At 32.9% G+C, this 19,725-nt stretch overlaps 1 protein-coding gene across 1 annotated transcript in view; it reads right to left on the bottom strand.

Annotated features, from left to right (window-relative positions):
• Positions 1 to 19,725, bottom strand: part of LOC111618652 (adenomatous polyposis coli protein-like) — a 137,569-nt gene that overhangs the window by 75,577 nt on the left and 42,267 nt on the right. Inside the window, exons 3-4 of the mRNA XM_023360208.1 lie at positions 13,817 to 13,909; positions 1,884 to 2,067 (exon numbers count right to left, since the gene is read on the bottom strand). Coding sequence (XP_023215976.1) covers positions 1,884 to 2,067; positions 13,817 to 13,909 — 277 coding nt within the window. The remainder of the gene's footprint in view (positions 1 to 1,883; positions 2,068 to 13,816; positions 13,910 to 19,725) is intronic.

The raw sequence follows: 19,725 nt of genomic DNA, 5'->3' as shown, positions 1-19,725 counted from the left end.
ATGTAGAGCCTATATAAGAAAACTGGTAAGACTGATAGCCACTTAGCCACTGATTATCCGTCCTTACATTATTATAATATAATATATTAATATAAATTAATTAGTAGAATTACCTTTGCTATTATTTAACTTAAAGATTACATTATAATTATAATCTAACTAAACATTGAAAGTTAATTATCTCTATCTCAAGTGTTAAACCGAACCAAAGTTAAGTTTACTACCTAAATGTGTAAGAAGTTTTACTGATTTATAGTGACCAGTCTAAATAATAAAAGTTTCTTAAGTATTTAAAAAAAATGTTTTATTTCTTTAAAAAAACCCATAAATTTTGGATAGATAGATAGATAGATAACACTTTATTGCACCAAAAAAAATCCGCGCGTCATTCCAGCAGGATCCGCGCTGGATCCAGCTGGAATGATGTTGGTCCAGCAAAAATCCAGCTGGATTAGAAACACTGCTGGATTGCAATCTCTATTCCGCACCACTGGCAAGCATGCATTGATAAGGGAGGGGATTATTTTGAAAGCCTGTAATCACTTGTATCTTCAATAAATATTTTTTGAGTTAGAGCCAACTGTGCATTACTTTTGGGACAACCCTCGTAGATTATTCATAACAAAATTTTTCTGAAGATTCATCAGTGCTGCTAGTTCAATATATGAGTATATATAATTTTTTTTTTATGATAGAAAAACATTTTAATATATAGGTATGTTATATGTTTAGTATGTCTTGTTTTGTCACATTTTGTATTTTTATTATAAATCTAAATGCTATTTAGGGAAACAGTCATTGCATATCCTTTTGGAATTACTAATTAACTTCAAAATAAACAAATAATTTGAAAATCATTAAAGTTTATAATCATTAAATTAATTAAATTCACAGAATTTTTAAAAATTAATAAAGAATGCAAATTTATATCATATGCAATAGGTGGTAGTTGTTTCAATAAGATTTTAGGCAAGACTCTTTATAACATGACTAGCATCCTCTGTAGTTGGAACATTTAGATGCATCTTCCTTCTTATATATGGGGCATATAATTGCCTCAGTCCACTCATCTAATATTTACTCCTCCTCCCAAAAATTTGAATCAGCATGTATATCTTCTCCTATAATTTACAGAATACCAACAGAACTCTTAAAGTATTACTATATAAGAGACATATTTACAACATACTTTAAGAGTTCTGCTGGAATTCTGTCAGTTCCTGAGGACTACTATATTTTTAAACACTATGTACTATTCTACTTTTTTCAATGTACAGGTTATCCAAGTATAGGTTCTTGCTTGTGAAGGAGTATGGTTTATTTGGTGGTAAAAATACTCCCTCCATCTGTCTAACAACTTGTTTTTGTTTCCATTAGAAGATTGTTTTCTCTAATTCTAGTTTATCTTGTTCTTGAAGTAAACAGCTTGAATAGTTTATTTATTTATTTTTTAATTTCTTTGTTCTTTTCTCTCTTCTTTCCTTTTCAGCAGATTTTAGAATGTTTTCTATGTATGTTCACTTTTCTCCTAGGTAAGTTTTTTAAGTTTCTCTTTATAATTTCCTAATTTCTTCTAGCTTTTTTGCATTTCTATGGTTTTTTTTTTTATATATATATTATATTCTAGCTAAAATTAGAAGCTGAAAATAATAAATTTCTGAAAGTGTATAGTCAATAAGGAGGTCTATTATTATTTTACTTTTTATCAGATTCTAAAGAATTATCTTAAAAAATATAAAATTTTATGTTTTTTATTACTATGTTCTTAGATGGCTAAAATCACCCAAAGAATTTAAAGTAATAAATTGAACCAACTATATGAAGAAAGATTTTGAATCTTTTAAATTTAAAAAAAATTAATTGAAAACTTTTTATATCATTACCTCTATCATTACCATCAATAGGCCATTCTCCTTGATAAATGGAAGACAATGATAACATGGATGATCCAGAAGAACATTCTGGTTCTGAATGATGAACATCTCTCTGACAATCAGTATCACTTGTTTGTGTTGCACTAGTAATCATATTGCTATTTCTGGAAGTCCTACCTATGTCATCTGTAAGCTATATAAGAGTTATAAAGTTATCAAAAATTATTTTGACAATTTCAAAAAACAAATGAGTTATAAATATAAAATCTTGAGAAAATTAGCTTAAAGTACAAAAACTAATATGCACTAGTTTTGAAATCAGAAATTATTTTAATATACAAAAATTTTTAATTTGTTAAAACTGAAAATGTTTGAGAACATCTAGTAAAAAAAAAATGGAACAAAGCAGATTATGATGAGATGATGATAAAGGGCTCATTCAAATATGACATCTGCACTGAAAAGGCGGGATATATAAAAATTTTGTGATAGTTCACGACAGGATGACCCCATCCCTGTCGTGAACTATCACAAAATTTTTATATATCCCTCCTTTTCAATGCAGATGGGGTGTTAGTAGAATGACGATGTCCTTAAGATTCTCAAAAATTTTCCTACTTAAAATAATTTTTTTACCAAAATCAATATGCAGAAGTATCATATAATTTAAATAAGCAAATTCTTATTTAAATTGCAGAAACATTGTACCAAGCAATTCTCTATTAAAGAGCTCTAGTAGAACTTTTAATATGTAAAAATAATTGCAACAATTTAACCTTTACAGATATAAATTACAGATAAAGATACCATTGAAAGATATATTAGTATAGAACAAATTGATTTTAGTCTAGGATTTACAATTTACAATATACAATTGGTTACAATATCATCAGACCCTTCTGTGGTAAATCAGTAAATATTGTCTTTTTATTGAACTAGTAGAAATTACCCCGTCAAGCATGACATAATACTTTTTATGAGAAAGTAGTGATTAAAGAATTGAGAAGAGTGGAGATTTCAAGAAATTCAAAAAGAGTTGTTAGTATATACTACTTAATTTGTAGAAATATTATCTGTTGTAACATAAAGAGCAACAAAACAAAATTTCACCTGGAGTAGACAAAAAAGTAAGAGTTATTGAGATTTCACTTATGCACACAAAGTCAGATTTAGGCCTTTATATTAAAATAATATTAAAATCTTTCTTTATAAAATTTCTTTATACACAGTAAACAGTCTTTTAAAAGATTTCCTTGCTGTCTTCCTTTAGTAATAGACACCTTAATATTGTTTTGATGATTGACATTGTGATGTTGTTTCTGCAGCCCTTGACAAAACCATTTCTTAATTCCATGTTGATTAAACAAAGATGAATTATATGTACTGTACATTACTTAGATAAGTGATAACACTTTCTAAATAACAGGCTTGTTAGATTATTACTTTGTATATGATGGCTTTTATATTAGTAATATTTATAATTAATCTTGCCTAGATAGGAAATGTGACTAAATTAATTTACTGTAGATCTATTTTGAGAAATGCTTGATTTTATTATTATGGAATGGTAGATCAAGTCTGACATCAGCATGTGGGGTGTCTAAAAATTGGTGGCAAAATGTGACAGGGAGGAAGGGAATGGGTAGTTGAAAAGGACTTAAAATTAATATCATATTTAAATGTCCTCAAAGGCCTAACATTCTACATTCTTTCAAAGGAGAGAAGGCCTAACCCTAAGGCATAGCCTTTGAAAAGGAAGAATGAAGAGTTTAGCTGAAGAGAGAAGGGTGAAGGAAAGAAAAGAATGATAGGAAAGTGTGAAAACATGAGATCCAGAGCAGCCACCAGGTCCCATTTATTTAAACAACCAGAGTTACAACAGAATTACAATAAAATACAATACAGATGAAAACAGTAAACAAGCCTCAACACTTTGAGGCAGGGGAAAATTTTAACAGCCTTTGGCTTTGCAATTTCCCCAAGGCCATGTATGTATAGCCCCTCCTACTTGGTGTGGAGGATGGAAAAACAAAGAGAATGCCCCTTGGCTCCAGGGGTAACAATTAGGAACTGACACATGTTCCTAATTGTTACCCCAGTGTATATATATATACAGTGCACCAGATGTCTGGAAAATGAGCAACAAATACAAGGCTTCTTCCAGACACAGAGGACATGAGTGACAATATACTTTTCTACTTACCTGTGGGGAGAATGGAATACCAGAATTACAATAAAAGTACAATACATACAATGAGTAAATAGAAAACACGCCTCAGCACTTTGAGGCGAGGGAAAACTCTAGGACAGCTGTTGGCTTTGAGTTTCCTACAATGAAATTGTGGGAATGGAGTCCCCAACCTGATGGGAAGGATGGGGTAACAAAGAAAATGCCCCCTTGGCTCCAGAGGGTAACAATGCAGAGCTGATGCAAAAACATAACACCAGATTGTTGAAAACATAAAAAGTGGTACAATGCTTCCTCCAGACTTCAGAGGGCACATGTGACAAAACAGTGAGGCACAAAGAACAGGAATTTACAATTTACAGAGATGGCAGTGTGTGCACTAACACTGAGATTTGCAGGTATTACAAAACTGTGAATAACAAAAGGTGGCCGAGTAGCCTTATGCCGAAGCACAACTGAGAGTCAATAAGAAAATACCTGCTTCACATTTATAGCACTTTGAAGAGGATACAGATGGCACTGTTCTAATGTGAGTGACGTCCTCCTCAACTGGCAGCTAGGACATGATGCGTAACAATGTTCATACCATTCACGAAGTTGACCAATGCTTCATAGTTGTTCCTTTTGCTAACTAAATCAAGAAGCTTACATAGCCAGTTGACTCCAGTCTTGTAAATTTCTTCCTTCAGTTTCCTCCTGTTGTAGTATTTCGGCAGAAGTAGATGATATGGTGTGAGTCCTCTCGTTCTCCTGTGCCACAGTCACATTCCCCATTTCCCTTTCTGAAGAAGCAGTGGAGGTATGCTGCCATGTTTCCATGGCCAGTCATAAGTTGCGATAGTCAGTGATTTGGTGTCAGATGTCTCATATGTTCTCTGTTGGAGAGGTTTGTGATAAACTCATGTGCGAGTCTCCCAATGACTTCAGTGTCCCATCGTTGTTGCCATATGCCTGTGATATAATTGAGGTACCCAAGTACCCAGCTAGCTGGGATGTAACCGAAGGAGCCAGAAGGTGGTGGTGATGTTGCTGATGGCTTTTTTGGCCAGTAGATCGGCCCTGTTGTTCCACTGGCCTCCAGTGTGCCCCTTGATCCAGTATGGTTAGGAGGGAGATAGACTGAAAATCTTGGTGAAATTCAGGTGCCTTGTTCTTATTTTTCGGAATTAATTTAGTTCAAGCTTTTTTCCACACCTTTGGAAAATACCCTAACTCCAAACATTTGTTGTACGAGACAACAAAGGTGGAAGAAATAGCTGTGAAAGCATGCTTCACGATGTTTCTGGTAATTCCATCTGGGCCAGGTGCTTTCTTAGTTGATGTTCTTGAATATGTTTGCGATTTCTTTTGTGGAGAAGCTTTTCTCCACAGTAGTGTTGTTAATGCTACTAGCTCCTGTGTGGTCTCCTCCTCCCTCACTCATCTGTGTAGATCTGTCATCTGAAAATAATTCATTTATGATGTGTTGATATGTATCATCTATATTGTCAGTAAATGTACCATCTCCCTACCTGATTGAGTTCATGACTGAAGTCCTTTTAGTTTTATTAAAACTGATGTAATAGGGAGTAGACCAGGGGTGGCCAACAGTTTTTGCCCCCAGGCTGAATTGGAAAGAAAACTTTTTCCACGGGCTGAACCAGAGGCCACCCTAGGAAAATTTTGAGGTGGTGCGAGATCTCATTGTGGTGTCACCCTATAGAGACTAAATTGTACATAGAGATTAAAGATACATTTTTCACATTATCATGCTTTATCAACATTCTATGCTGTATTAAGAGACTTGTAATAGAGGGTTAACTCCATTGTGCACAGTGAGTTGTTGACCTTTTTTTTTTTAGGCGTCAGAATTTTTCATCAAACTATTCGAACTTCAGTAGCTAATATTGAAAGATTGATTGCAGGCCACATAAACTCATTACACGGGCCGGATCCGGCCCGTGGGCCGTATGCTGGCCATGCCTGGGGTAGACCTTGGGTTTCTGTTCTCTGTGGTGGAGTAGTAATTCCTCCATGAGTCTGACCTCACCTTGTTAAATTGATTCTTGTATTCTCTGTAGAAGTTACAGTAATCACGCCTAAGGAATTCCTTTCTGTCTGGGTCCCTCTCTCTCCTAAAGGTCCGTTTTGCTTTTCTGATCTTTTGCCTGGTGTTTTGTAGTTGGGAGTTCTACCATGGTACCTGGGTTTTGTGGGTTCTAGTAGTAGTGGAGGAGGAGTAGCTGTAGCTTTTCAACCCACTGATCTATCTTAGTAGTAGAGTAGATATTGATGGTGTCTGTAGGATTCCAATATTCTTTCACCATTTCCTCATAAAGATCTCAGTTGGTATGAGATATGAATGTCTTGGTGTAAGGCTGAAGTTGGTTAGAAATCTTTATCCGAATATAATTGTGGTCACTTGCAGTGGTTGTGTCTTCAGTTTGGCACTTTGTAACTATTTTGTTCATAACATTGTTCTCCAGACACAGGTCAATCCAGCTCTCCCCTGCTCTGTGGAGAACGTAGAGAGAGTACTGGTATTTAGCAAGGTGAGATTGAATTCCTCTATGAATTTCTGGAGGGAAGTGCTCCTGGGCTGCTCCCAAGGGGATGCCACAATGGGGACTTTGCATTAAAGTCCCCTGCAATTCGGATGGGATGTTGAGAAATTGTCCTAATAGTGGATCCTACATTGTGAAAATGAGGCATCATGTCTTCTGAAGGAAATATGTAAACTGAGACAATGTACTGTACAGTACCACTTAAAGTTCTGGCTATTGACCTGGATGGTGGTATGATTATCACTCAAAACTTCTTCTTCCAAGAACGTCAGTCTATGAGGCGTTAAATATACTTGAAATTATTTTAATTTACGAGCGCTTTCGACGTAAATAAGCACGTCGTCTTCAGGTAAAATTAAATTTGAATTTTACCTGAAGACGACGTGCTTATTTACGTCAAAAGCGCTCGTAAATTAAAATAATTTCAAGTATATTTAACGCCTCATAGACTGACGTTCTTGGAAGAAGAAGTTTTGATTGACATAAGTTGGCGTGACATCCAACCCGTGAACTTAATACACCTAACATGATTATCACTGCACAGATTCTGATGCATTTGAGAGTCTATGGTCTGATTAGCAACCACAATTCCCAAAGTAACCGTGTTATTTCTATTTAGATGAAGGGATTTGCACCAGCCTAGCAAAGCAATTTTCCCATTCAGCCAGTAGGATTCTTGGACTGTTATAATATCTGTGTTGTTAACCAGGATATCCTGAAGTAACTGGGAGTTAGCAGCCTTGCAGTTCTGTAAGCTGATTTGGAGTACAGTACATTAAGATTGTTGTTGGATGTATGCTTTAAGTTGGTGGTTTGGTCCTGATGACTGAAAGCTGAATTTGTGGCCATAGGCCAGTGAGGTTGACCAGAATTATTGCCATTGTTGGATTTGAATGTGCTAACCGAATGTGGAGCCAGTGTGGAAGGGAACAAAGGGGCTGTAGAGTCCATAGTTTGTCTGTTTTATTGTGGCTGCTTTAATATGTTTGCTGATGGGGCAATTAGAGTCAAAAGCATTGAGATTTGTTGGAGTTTTTTGCTTCTCGGAAGCTGTTTATTAGCCGATTTACTATTAGTGCACAAGATGGTTGGTTCCATATGCTGCATTCTTTGAACTTGTGACTCTTGCTGCAATTGCTGCAGTGCTGCTCATCTGTGCAGTCTGCTGCTTTGTGGTTGAACCCACAGCATCTATAACATCTAATTACATGGACATAATCATTCACCTTTATGGTAGTCCAGGAGAGGAAGAGATGTTTTTCTTTGATTATAGTGTCTCTGATCCGGGATGGAACTGAAAGGATTATATGTCTGCAATTTTCAATTACTCTTCCTCTACTTAAGATTGTGCTAATATGACAGGAGGATTCCATATCTTCTTTTTTTATGTCGCTCCATATGTCATTTTGGTCATAAATATAGTCAATAATATCCTCCTCAGCAACTGCATTTGGGATGTTAAGTAGAATTATTCTTGGTCTCCTCCCTTCAGAGACCTTATGGGTGACTTTTCAATTGATGGAGGGTATGGCTCAACTGCCTTGTTAAGGGCTTTGCTCTCTGCTTTGCTGCCCATTCTGACACAAATTCTGTCCCCTTTAACTTCTTTCACTGATTTAATCTTTATACACTGAGGCTCTGTTTTCCTTCTCAACTCAGAAGCTACTTCTCCCATGTTAACCTGAGTACCTCCCTCCTGTTGCTTCAGGTACAGAATGAGAGCATGTAATCCACCAAGCCCTTTGATGTTGAATTTGTTGTTCAGAAAGCAATTAATCTCTTTGGTAGCAAAGATGGGCTTAGTCAAGTACTTGATCACTTCTGAATATGTTCATCTCAGTGAGGGTATGTTGTTTTTCGTCTGGCAGAAGCACATTTCCCTGATAATTCCGATTGTCTAACTTAAAGAGGATAATAGCCTGTATGCATTCTCCCTAATTTGTAGCCTTTCCTCCATCTTTGTATTGTTATTTATAAGTTCTGGACATTGATCCAGGATATGGCCTAGTTGATGAATGGCCTCCTTCAATATTGTCTTCCAATGGCTCCAAAACAACCTGCGGTTTGGGTTGTGAAAGAGACATAATAACCCAAGAAGGTAAGGTGTGGACCAAATGAATAAACAATGATGTGAAAGCACAAAAAAGCGGGTATAACCTTGTACTCAGCACAATCCAGAATAATTTAAATAAAGAATAAGAACAATAAACTAAGGGTAAACCTTATAAATTAACCTTAAAATAAAAATAAAAATAAAATTAATAAAAACCCATCCTAACTGCTTAAAACCTATTTTGAAATGCTAATACTTAGAAAAATGTGTAATAACAATAGAAAATGAACGAAAACCAAAGAAATACCAGGTGCAGCAATAAATTTAAAATGATCGTTAAAGACTGTTATAAAATAAAAGAATCATTACTGACTGTTACAACGGTTTCCAACAGTCAAAATTTCCCATAGAATGTAATAGAAACTAATTGAATCGTTAATTAACCGATTAATTTTAAATGTATGGCTATGAAACTTAGAATTGGATAGATTACCCCAACATATGCAACACCGTTTGCTGCCCTCCGAATTTTTATCCCCCCATCTGCTAGATCGACCCAAAAAATAAATAAAATAAATGTTTTCTAACTCTCCTCTAATTAATTAATAAATGCAAGTGACTATCTAATTGACCACAATGACTTGCTGCACCTGATGATATAACCCACTATCCTCAAAGGCCTAACACAATATTTATGATGAATGAACATTGAGATAAATACAGAATTTTAAAATTTATAAGGAGTAAAAATAGAAAATTCTGTCAATTAGAGACATTTAAGACAAACTATTTACAAGAAGAAAATTTCTCATTTTCTTCTATCAAATGTCCAAAAGTCCAATGTAAAACTATTGGGACAAACTAAGGTTCCTTACTGATCTTTGTACTAGAATAAAGTTTAGACAAGGCCAAAAATATCTATTTATTAATATTAAGATGATATTTGGCTTTTAAGGTAACATATACAAAGCTGGTCTACAATATCTATCACTTGAGATGAGATTATAAAACTTTTATTTTAAGTATTTACTTTTTAACAAGAAAAATTAAAAATAGTAATAAAATAAAATTTAAAAAATATTGAAAGTTTCAATTATATATTTATTTTTATTCTTTTTAATATTTCAGTTTTAATAACCACAGATGTGGTTAGAAAGAGGTACAGTTGACTCCCCTATAACACAGTAGATATGTTCCAGTTTTTATGAATCCATTTTCTACGAGTCCAGCCAATCACAGCCCGGCATGTATGCAGTTTACGGACTACAGCTGTTTGAAAGATTTCTTCCATAAAATTAATCGATTCTAGACTAATACAACTCAACATTTCCAAAATATGTATAATTTTTTGAGAATAATCCATATAAACTATGCTATAAACAAAAAATTGTAGGATTACTTACTGAGTGTGCACCGTTTGACTACGCCATTGCTTAATTTAATTAAGCTTGTTTTCACCGTGGAGCTTGTCATCGAATGGCGCTCGCGTGCTTACTGATAAATTATTTTTTTGCAAAAAATTTGCTGAACTTTGGAAACATCATTAATATAAATATAATTTTTATGGACGTTAAATAATAAATGGTTTTTAGTAGGTCCGCTGCTCGTTTAAACTCAACAGTTTGTGCAATATCCGCTATTGGTCTAGATTCGACCAATCCTGTCGTGACATGAGTCGGCAATGACGTTTTACTGAATTATAGGAGTTTTTTTAGCATGTTTGTACGAATACTGTTGCAATTTTTTCGCTGTGATATAGGAATCCGAACTATAGGAACCCCATGTTATAGGGGGGTCGACTGTACTGGGGTAACTGAAACTCTATTTTTCAGTAAATATTTATACTTTAGGAATTTTCAGATAACGTCATTTATGTTTTGAAAAAAATGAACTCAGATTTATCGTATCTCGGAATTCCATAATATTTGAAACTTGAATTTAGGTGCATTAGCAGTCCATAGTTTGAAACAAAAAAAAATCAGTAATTTTACCAAATTAGTAACAACTAATGATTGAGAATCTTAGTGATGTACTGAGGGAGGGTTATTTCCACCAAATTGCAAAATCTCTGCAGGCAAAGCCATGGGTAACAGCTAGTAGTATTATATAAAGCATCTTTAAATATTATTCAGTTAGTGCAAAACAATTGTGGTTTTCAACATCAACTTTAGCAGGTTATTATAACATTAATTTAAATGTTATAATAACCTGCTTGAATTATCAAAACATGGTAAATATTCACTTTAATACATTATTTTTATTTCAATCACTTTTAGAAATTCAAATTAATTACTGATAACCAATGTATTATTTAATAACAATTATTGAATTATAAAAAGAGAATATGTAGTTTAAGTTTCATTAATTAATATGTATTTCAAAATAGTATATCTCAGCTTAAAATAAGGTTTATTAATAAGAACCTTAAGGTTTGAAATAAGAACTATTAGAAGCTACACAATTTTTCCAACTAGTAACAAGTTTATTTATTCCAGTAACAGAATTCAGAAGTCCTGGAACAAATAAATTCTTTAAAGGCATTTGGGGCTGTTGCTTAATTGTTGAAAACCTTCTTTTGCAAGAAGTTGTCAAGGTGCTTGAAAAAGTGATAATCAGTTGGAGAGGTCTGGTGAATAAGCGGGTGAGGTAGAGTGTCACAGCTCAGTTTATTCAATTTCTATAGAATCATTTGTGAGACATGGTCAAGCATTGTCATGGAGAAGAACTGGTTCTTTTTGATAGACCAATGTTGGATGTAAACATTTCAGTTTTTGGTACATGATGTTGATTTCTTGACAATACTTTTTTGCTATGATAGTTTCACCAGGATTCAAGAAGTTGTAGTGGATAATTCCACTTACCAACCATCAAACAGTGATCATAACCTTCTTTTAGTGCAACTTTGGTTTGGGTAAGTATTTTGGTGATTCATCTCAGTCCAGCCACTCTGCAGAACACCATCGACTGTCACACAGAAACATTTCTTGTCATGTCACAATGCAATCAAGAACCAGGTCTTTTTTTACATAAAAGAAGCATAGAGCAGATTTCCTAATGGAAATTTTTTGATATTCATTCAACTCATATGGCACCCAATTGTTAAGTTTTTTTATTTTCCTATTTGGTACAAATGTTGAACTACTATTGAATGGTTAACATTTAGTTCTGCAACCTCTCCAGCTATTTTGGGGTTCTGCTTCAATAAAGGCCCTCAATTGGTTGCCATAATTTGCAGAAGGACATCCACAACCTTCTTCATCTTCAAGACTCTTGTCTGTTACAAAATTTTTTATACCAATGCTGAGCTGTACATTCATTGATTGTCCTCTGGCCAAATGCTTGGTTGATATTGCATGCAGTCTTTATACTGCTTTACGTCCCATTTTGAACTCATAAAATAAAATTGTTCAAATTTGTGTTTTTTCCATTTTTTAATTTGATAGTGTAAAGTATATAAGAATAAACATAAAAACAAAGCCATTAGAATAAATCAATAGTAGGTGCTTTATGCTTTAAAATGGTATATTACATTAATATAATTAAATAAAATTTTAACCCAAAATAGGCCTCAAAATTAAAAATAATGAGAACCACAATTATTTTGCACCAACCTAATAAGATTCTTTGAAACTTCCCATTTTATTGATATTAGTATCAAAAGTTGTAAACACTTATTAAATTAAAACTTGTCTAATTAAATAAAACAGTAAAATTCTTGCTTGCCACATTTACTTAGAAAGTTTCATCTTTAAAAAATGCTAAGTATTCATTAACTAATTTTAGCTATCATAAAAATACACATATTTAGTATGAAAATCCAAACAAATTAGGCAGATGACAGTATATTAATGTATCAGCCTACATCCACCAAGTAAATAATATACAGAAATGAAATTGACTGGTATAAACTTTGATGTTACTTTGTATCTTCAAGGTCACTAAGCAGACATATTGTTAAATCATTTCAGCTACATTTAATCTAAGAGATTTGATAGTTTGAATAAAGAATGAATATTTTATTTATTCAAACTGTTTACAGATAAGGGAATAAGCTACAAGAAAGTGCTACATCCATTCAGCAGAACAAATAAAATATTGTTTTCTTTTAGACAATGAATCAAAATAAAATTTATTATACAGGATGGTTATATTTGATTCTGATGAAACCGTGTTGTAGTTTACTTTGCTTTTTTACAGACACACTACGGTGACATTATTCAATACTTGGCAATTATTCACCAACTGAATAAAGTGGTGAATAATCTGCCAAGTGTTGAATAATGTCACCGGAGTGTGTCTGTAAAAAAGAAAGGATGGTTATAATTAAACAGGAGGTATTTAGAGAACTCTTTGTAAAAAGAATTAATGAGTCCAATATAACCAAATTTGGGGTGCATAATTTCCTGACCATGAGATATCAATTTGCAAATAAAAAATTTAGTACTAATTTTTCTGCAATTTTCATATTAGGTAGATTGTCAAAGAAAACCAGGCAATTAAAAAAGTTGAGACACAAAGTGCAATAATTTTAAAACATAAACAACAACTTTACCAGAAAACTGGTACTGTACATGTAGAATAGAGAATCACACCTAAATGCAAAATTTCCAGCAAAGAAATGCTTAACTTCAATGTTTGAATGTTTTCTGCCACTATTTTATCAGCCCTCATTGAAGTTAAGCATTTCTTTGCTGGAAATTTTGCATTTAGGTGTGATTCTCTACTCTGCAATAATTTTATTTCAATTTAGTGTGGCAATTACAGATTCTGTGATATATAACTCTCTGCAGGTTACAATGTCACATTTGATAATTTTACACGTCAATATACTTATAAAATGTACTGTACATACTGGATAACTAAATATTATAAAAAAATATGTATTTATTTTTCTACTAAAATATGTATTTATTTCAAATCTCATTTCATATTTACGTTCTGTGTTAGTGTTCTATTTTAAGTTAAGTTAACTGAAGAAGATCAGTTAAAACAATCAAAAACATTTTTTATTTAGTAAATTTTATTTGCTGGATTGTTAAAGGTGTGTTTTTTATAATATTTATTATATTTATTTTATTATATTATTTCTATTTTAACAATTTAATTTTTTAATACAAAAGTTAAGAGAGAAAGGAAATTGAAAGAAATAGATACATACTTCAACTGCAGTATCATGATGCAAATTATATCTTTCTCTATCATCATTTACAGAAATATCAAAAGTTTCTACTTGTATGCCATCAGACGTATCCTAAAATAATAATTTTTTCACAAGAGAAATTAAAATACTAAATTTTACATAAAGATTTTAAAATGATTAATTGCAAAAAAAAAAAAAAAAAATTTAAATTNACTGATGATTCTCCAATTATGCAGGTTGAATCTCCATCTAAACCATTGAAATCATCCATAGCTTGCTGTAAATTATTCTGTCAATTTTTTGCCTTCATGTACCTTCAAAATCTCAAAGATACTGCATGCCTTAGCTTGAATTATTAAAAGGCTTATCGGCATATTTTGCATCCAAACTTGACAAAAAATCCACAGTCATACCATTAAATAGAAAAAGCCAAATTTTCTCACAGTAATTTCACTAAGCTTTATCTTCTATGAATATGTTTTAAAAGTAAATAAACAAATAAATTTATGTTACTCCAAGCATACACTTTATTGAGACAAAGTGCATGCTAAGGCCAACTGAGAAGATTTAGTAAGGTAGATTTAAGGTAGCGATTGAGTACAGCCAATTAACTCCCAAACTTAAGAGGAATAAAATGTAAATATATAAAAGTAATCAAAAAAATTAAATGCTGGATTATTTTGGGCTATATTTTTGCAAACTATTTATTATACTAACAAAGTAGTTTGGTCTAAAGATAAATGGTTAGGTTACAACCTTGAGTAACTTTAATAATTTCATTCATTTTTGAATTAAATTTAATAATAGATAATGCACCCTTTAAAATTATTTTTTTAACAATGATAATCCATTAGTTATGTACATTTTAAATATAAAATTACAGNAGTTTCGTCACAGTTAAAGACTTGCTGGGCATGTATGTTTCGGCTTCTATGATCTCTGTGAATGTTTTGACAAAATCTTTGGTTGCCTTGACATCTGAACTGGCCGCCTCACCATGCCTAACAACAGAATAAATGTCAGTCCTTTCTTTAAAATTTTTGAACCAGCCCAGCTGACTTTGAACTCCTCTTCTGCTAAAGAACTACCCTCTTGTTGTATCAAATCTCAGTACATCGTTTGTGATTTTTTGTAGATGATAGCCTTGGTCAAAGTGTCTCCAGCAAGCTGCTTCCCCATTATCCACAGAAACAGAAGATCTTCCATTTTCTTATGGACTGAAGTGAATAGCTTCAATATTATTGTTACTCCCTTGGCTGCTGTTATACCCATTATGGAGGCTTTCTGTTTCAATTTTGTGCATATCGTCAATGTAAAATGCTCATACTGTCTCACCAAATCCATTACTCATATGCCTTCCTTATGTTTTTTTATAATTTCCTGCTTTACCTCAAGTGAAATCATATCTTTTGGCATTTCACCACTGCTTTTTATATTTACTTTCTTCAAATCCATAGTATCACTAAAGGAATTTTGCAAAATAACGGCAAAAAAAATACGACACAACACAACACCAACAGAGATCCTTCCAGAGCGAGGTGAACATGTATGCTAGAAGTGGAAATACTCTCAAAGTTTTGTGCTTGTTGCGCCAACTAGCAGATACTTAACTGAACTCACTCATACCACAAGGCAAAAAATTGGCCGAACTCCAGCTTGTATCTCAAAAAATTTGTATATTGGTGCTCATATCTCAAGGCATTACTGAACTTCACCAAACAGATCTAATGTGCATATACAAACATTATCTAATTCTCATTGATGTTGTTAGATGTCGGAGCAGTAGGTAATGTCATTCTTAATTATTAACCCTTGAATATGGCACTAATAATATAGTAATTCACAATACTAATAAAACAATGGCACGTTTAGAACGTATTACGGGCCCCGGGCAAGTACCTTGTCTGCCTTGTGCCAAATTAGACCCTGGTAATTACTACTTATTTGTATTACAAGTGTTTTGATTATGTGATGCATGATATCTTTGAAACTTAATATGAAGTATTGTAATATTTGATCTTTCATATTGTGAAAACCTAAAGGCCCTGGGTCTAATTTAATAATTTTTATTAATAATGTTAAAATATTGTCNCAAAGTTGAAGGGACTTAAAAACTGGCACTTTATATTAACGTGATTTGTATCAATCAAACTTGACAAAAAATCCACAGTCATACCATTAAATAGAAAAAGCCAAATTTTCTCACAGTAATTTCACTAAGCTTTATCTTCTATGAATATGTTTTAAAAGTAAATAAACAAATAAATTTATGTTACTCCAAGCATACACTTTATTGAGACAAAGTGCATGCTAAGGCCAACTGAGAAGATTTAGTAAGGTAGATTTAAGGTAGCGATTGAGTACAGCCAATTAACTCCCAAACTTAAGAGGAATAAAATGTAAATATATAAAAGTAATCAAAAAAATTAAATGCTGGATTATTTTGGGCTATATTTTTGCAAACTATTTATTATACTAACAAAGTAGTTTGGTCTAAAGATAAATGGTTAGGTTACAACCTTGAGTAACTTTAATAATTTCATTCATTTTTGAATTAAATTTAATAATAGATAATGCACCCTTTAAAATTATTTTTTTAACAATGATAATCCATTAGTTATGTACATTTTAAATATAAAATTACAGTCCATACATATTTTTGTGAATTCTCTGTTTTTTGTATATTTCCAGGGATTAAATATTTTTCTTATTTCTGGTACCAAATGTAAAAAGGGAGATTTTCTCTACTGATAACACAGTATTAAATTTAGAATTCAGAAGTTGGCTACCTGACCAATTACATCAGCAAATCAGTAGCATTTCCATTTCCAATATTATATTTTTAACATCTCTTTTGCTTTGCATTTCCAGTTTTGATTTTGGTTTTTATTCTGATCTTCATTAACAGCCAGTTTTGATTTTCAATCATATGTGGTCAGCATGTAGTGTTAACTTTTGTGTGTATTTAATATTTATGATAATCTACAATTTATCAATCTAAGTTCATTGAAGAAATTGATAGCTTAAATCAACTGACAATGTAAATAGAAATAAAATTTTACTTATTACAATATAATATAGCCAAACCTCAGTTTTCAAACATAATTTGTTCTTCTATGCATTTGTAGCTAGAACTATTTTAAGATGATCAATACAAAACCTTCCTCACTTATTTCTAGCTGTTTATACACGAGTACGAACGTTTTCGGCCTTCTTAATAGGCTTTCTTCAGGTACACTGTGGTCTGTTAGAGTGTCGGTTGGTAGAAGTTTAAATAGTGTCAATGCTTACATAGGTATCGTCTTACTAGTGATGTCATCGTTGATGATAGGTATAGACGATACCGAGGGCAAAAAATTCTTTCTTTTGGTAAAAACGGGAGGTGTGCAGATAGTTCATGATGGGATGATCGCTAAAGTTGGGGAATAAAATTTTATTTTATTCCCCAACTTTAAATTGACACCGATTAAACTTCTACATTGACACTGTTTAAACTTCTCATACATTGACACTGTTTAAACTTCTACCAACTAACGCTCTAACAGACCACAGTGTACCTGAAGAAGGCCTATTAATTAAGAAGGCCGAAAACGTTTTTACTCGTGTATAAATGGCTAGAAATAAGTGAGGAAGGTTTTGTATTGATCACCAATAATTTGTTCCTAAAAGTTGTTTGAAAACTGATTTGTTCTAAACCTAAAACAAATTTTCCCATAAGAAAGAATATAAAATGAATTAATCAGTTCCCAACCCCCAAACAAAGCCTCTTTTTACCTTTTTAGCTGTGCTTCATGCATAGAAATGCCTACAAATGCAATGTGATATTATATATAATATAATATAATATTATATTAATAAATTTTTGTTATTTAATTTAACTTAAGCATATGTAAACATGAATTGTTGGAAGCCATTTATATTACATAAATGTCAATTAATGTGGTTTTTATTAATTAATTTGATTTAAATTCAACTGTGTCATACACTAAAAAACAGAAGTTGCATCTTTTCTGCATGTGCATTGAAATATAAATTAAATAGCAACATCATTGATGATTCATGTTGTGACATCTAATGACACAAGGCAATCTCACTATCACTAACTTCTGAATCAGTAGTCCTGTCATTGATTGGTGTGGCAGTTCATTTTCTTTAATGTAGGAAGTATAGGGAGTTGACCATCTGTGTCTCTCTAAGCTGTGAACAAGCTCTTGCCAAGTAACTTGCTCAGCAACCAAGTTATTGTATGGCAACTAGTACAATTATGAGTTTGAAATTCTGTTTGTGAACTGAATTGTTTGAAAAGTGCATTGTTTAAAACTGAGATTTGACTTATAAAAAAATAATAACTAAGGAATAAGAGAAAAAATCAATCATTATCTAGCAAAGGTTCAAGAACCTGGTTTGAGGTTATGTGCATATTGAAGTTGGTTAGAGATTAATTCCAAAAAAGACCACTCCTTTTAAATAGAAAATTCCAGGAAATAATCTTAAAAGAAAAACCACCACATCATCCTTCAATACATCAAATTTGACAACCAATAGAAAAAACACCATCTTTTGGCATTACATACTTTAATCAATATATAATATAAAGGTAAGAGTACAATGTGTGTGCTGCTAAAACTCAAAAATGAGTCCTGGTATGATCAAGGGAGTTATATGGTGTGGTAGCCCTCTATCCCCCATCCATGAAGAAGGTTCCCGTTTTTACCTGAAAGGCATGCTGTTGAAGATATAAGGGCTGGAAGTTTCACCCTCTAGAAATTTCTAGAACAGTCCAGAACATTCGAGAGCATTCCACAACATTCCAGAATGTTCTGGGATGTTCTGCAACGTTCGGGAACATCCCAGATCATTGTGGAATATTCCAGAACACTCTTGAATGTTGTGGAATGTTCTCAAACATTGTGGACCATTCAAAGCCTTTTTTTTATGGGTGGGACTACCCATTGGTGGGAGTATATAAAGAAAGATCCGTCGTGGGTTCGAACATCAGTTTCTTATCAGTGATGAAGGGAAGAACTGAAAAAGAAGTGAAAATTCCATTATTAGAAACGTTTAGAATGTTCGAAATTTTTGACAAACACTTCCAGTTATCCGAAATTCAACACCAGCATATGAGATCAATGCATGCTTAAAAAAAATCACATCTCTGGTCACACATACAAATACTGTGACTAACAAAAAATATGAGAATTGAACTCTCAAAAGACGAAACAACAGCACATTTTGCTCAAAAACTTTTACAAATAGGCAAAGGCACATATCCCACTGACCAGACGACCGGCCTCATTGAACTCAACAGTGATTTTTGCAACATAGCCACTACTGAAAACGAACCCCTCGACCAAATTTATCCAAACATTGTTCACAACTATACCAATCTGGAGTGGCTATTTCAAAGGGCAATTTTGGCAACTATTGATAAAAATAATATTGTCGACAATATCAAGTTTAATATTCAAAGAAAATTCCTGGTGAGGAGAGAATATACAAATCGATCAACATGATGGTAAATGTCGAAGAAAGTGTCAACTTCCCTACGGAATTTCTAAACTGTTTGCAAGTACCAGGAATGCCATTACACTGCCTTCGACTGAAAATTGGATCTCTGATCATACTACTCAGAAATCTGAACTCACCAAAACTATGTAATGGAACAAGGATGATCGTCAAACAGCTATCGAATAACATCATCAAAGCCGAACTTATGACTGGAAAGGACAAAGGACACACAGTATTTATCCCCAGAATACCACTGATCTCTACTGAACTGCCATTCCAATTTAAAAGACTGCAATTTCCAATCAAATTAGCCTATAGTTTTACAATTAACAAAGCGCAAGGACACACTTTAAAACATTGCGGCATCAACCTCAAAGACTCCTGCTTCTCTCACGGTCAACTATATGTAGCTTGCTCTC

Source organism: Centruroides sculpturatus, unplaced genomic scaffold (assembly GCF_000671375.1).
Source record: "Centruroides sculpturatus isolate CEXI.00-Female unplaced genomic scaffold, Cexi_2.0 scaffold116, whole genome shotgun sequence".
NCBI classification, from domain to species: domain Eukaryota; kingdom Metazoa; phylum Arthropoda; class Arachnida; order Scorpiones; family Buthidae; genus Centruroides; species Centruroides sculpturatus.
Note: the sequence above shows the minus strand (reverse complement) of the source record. Positions and strands in the feature narration are given on the sequence as shown.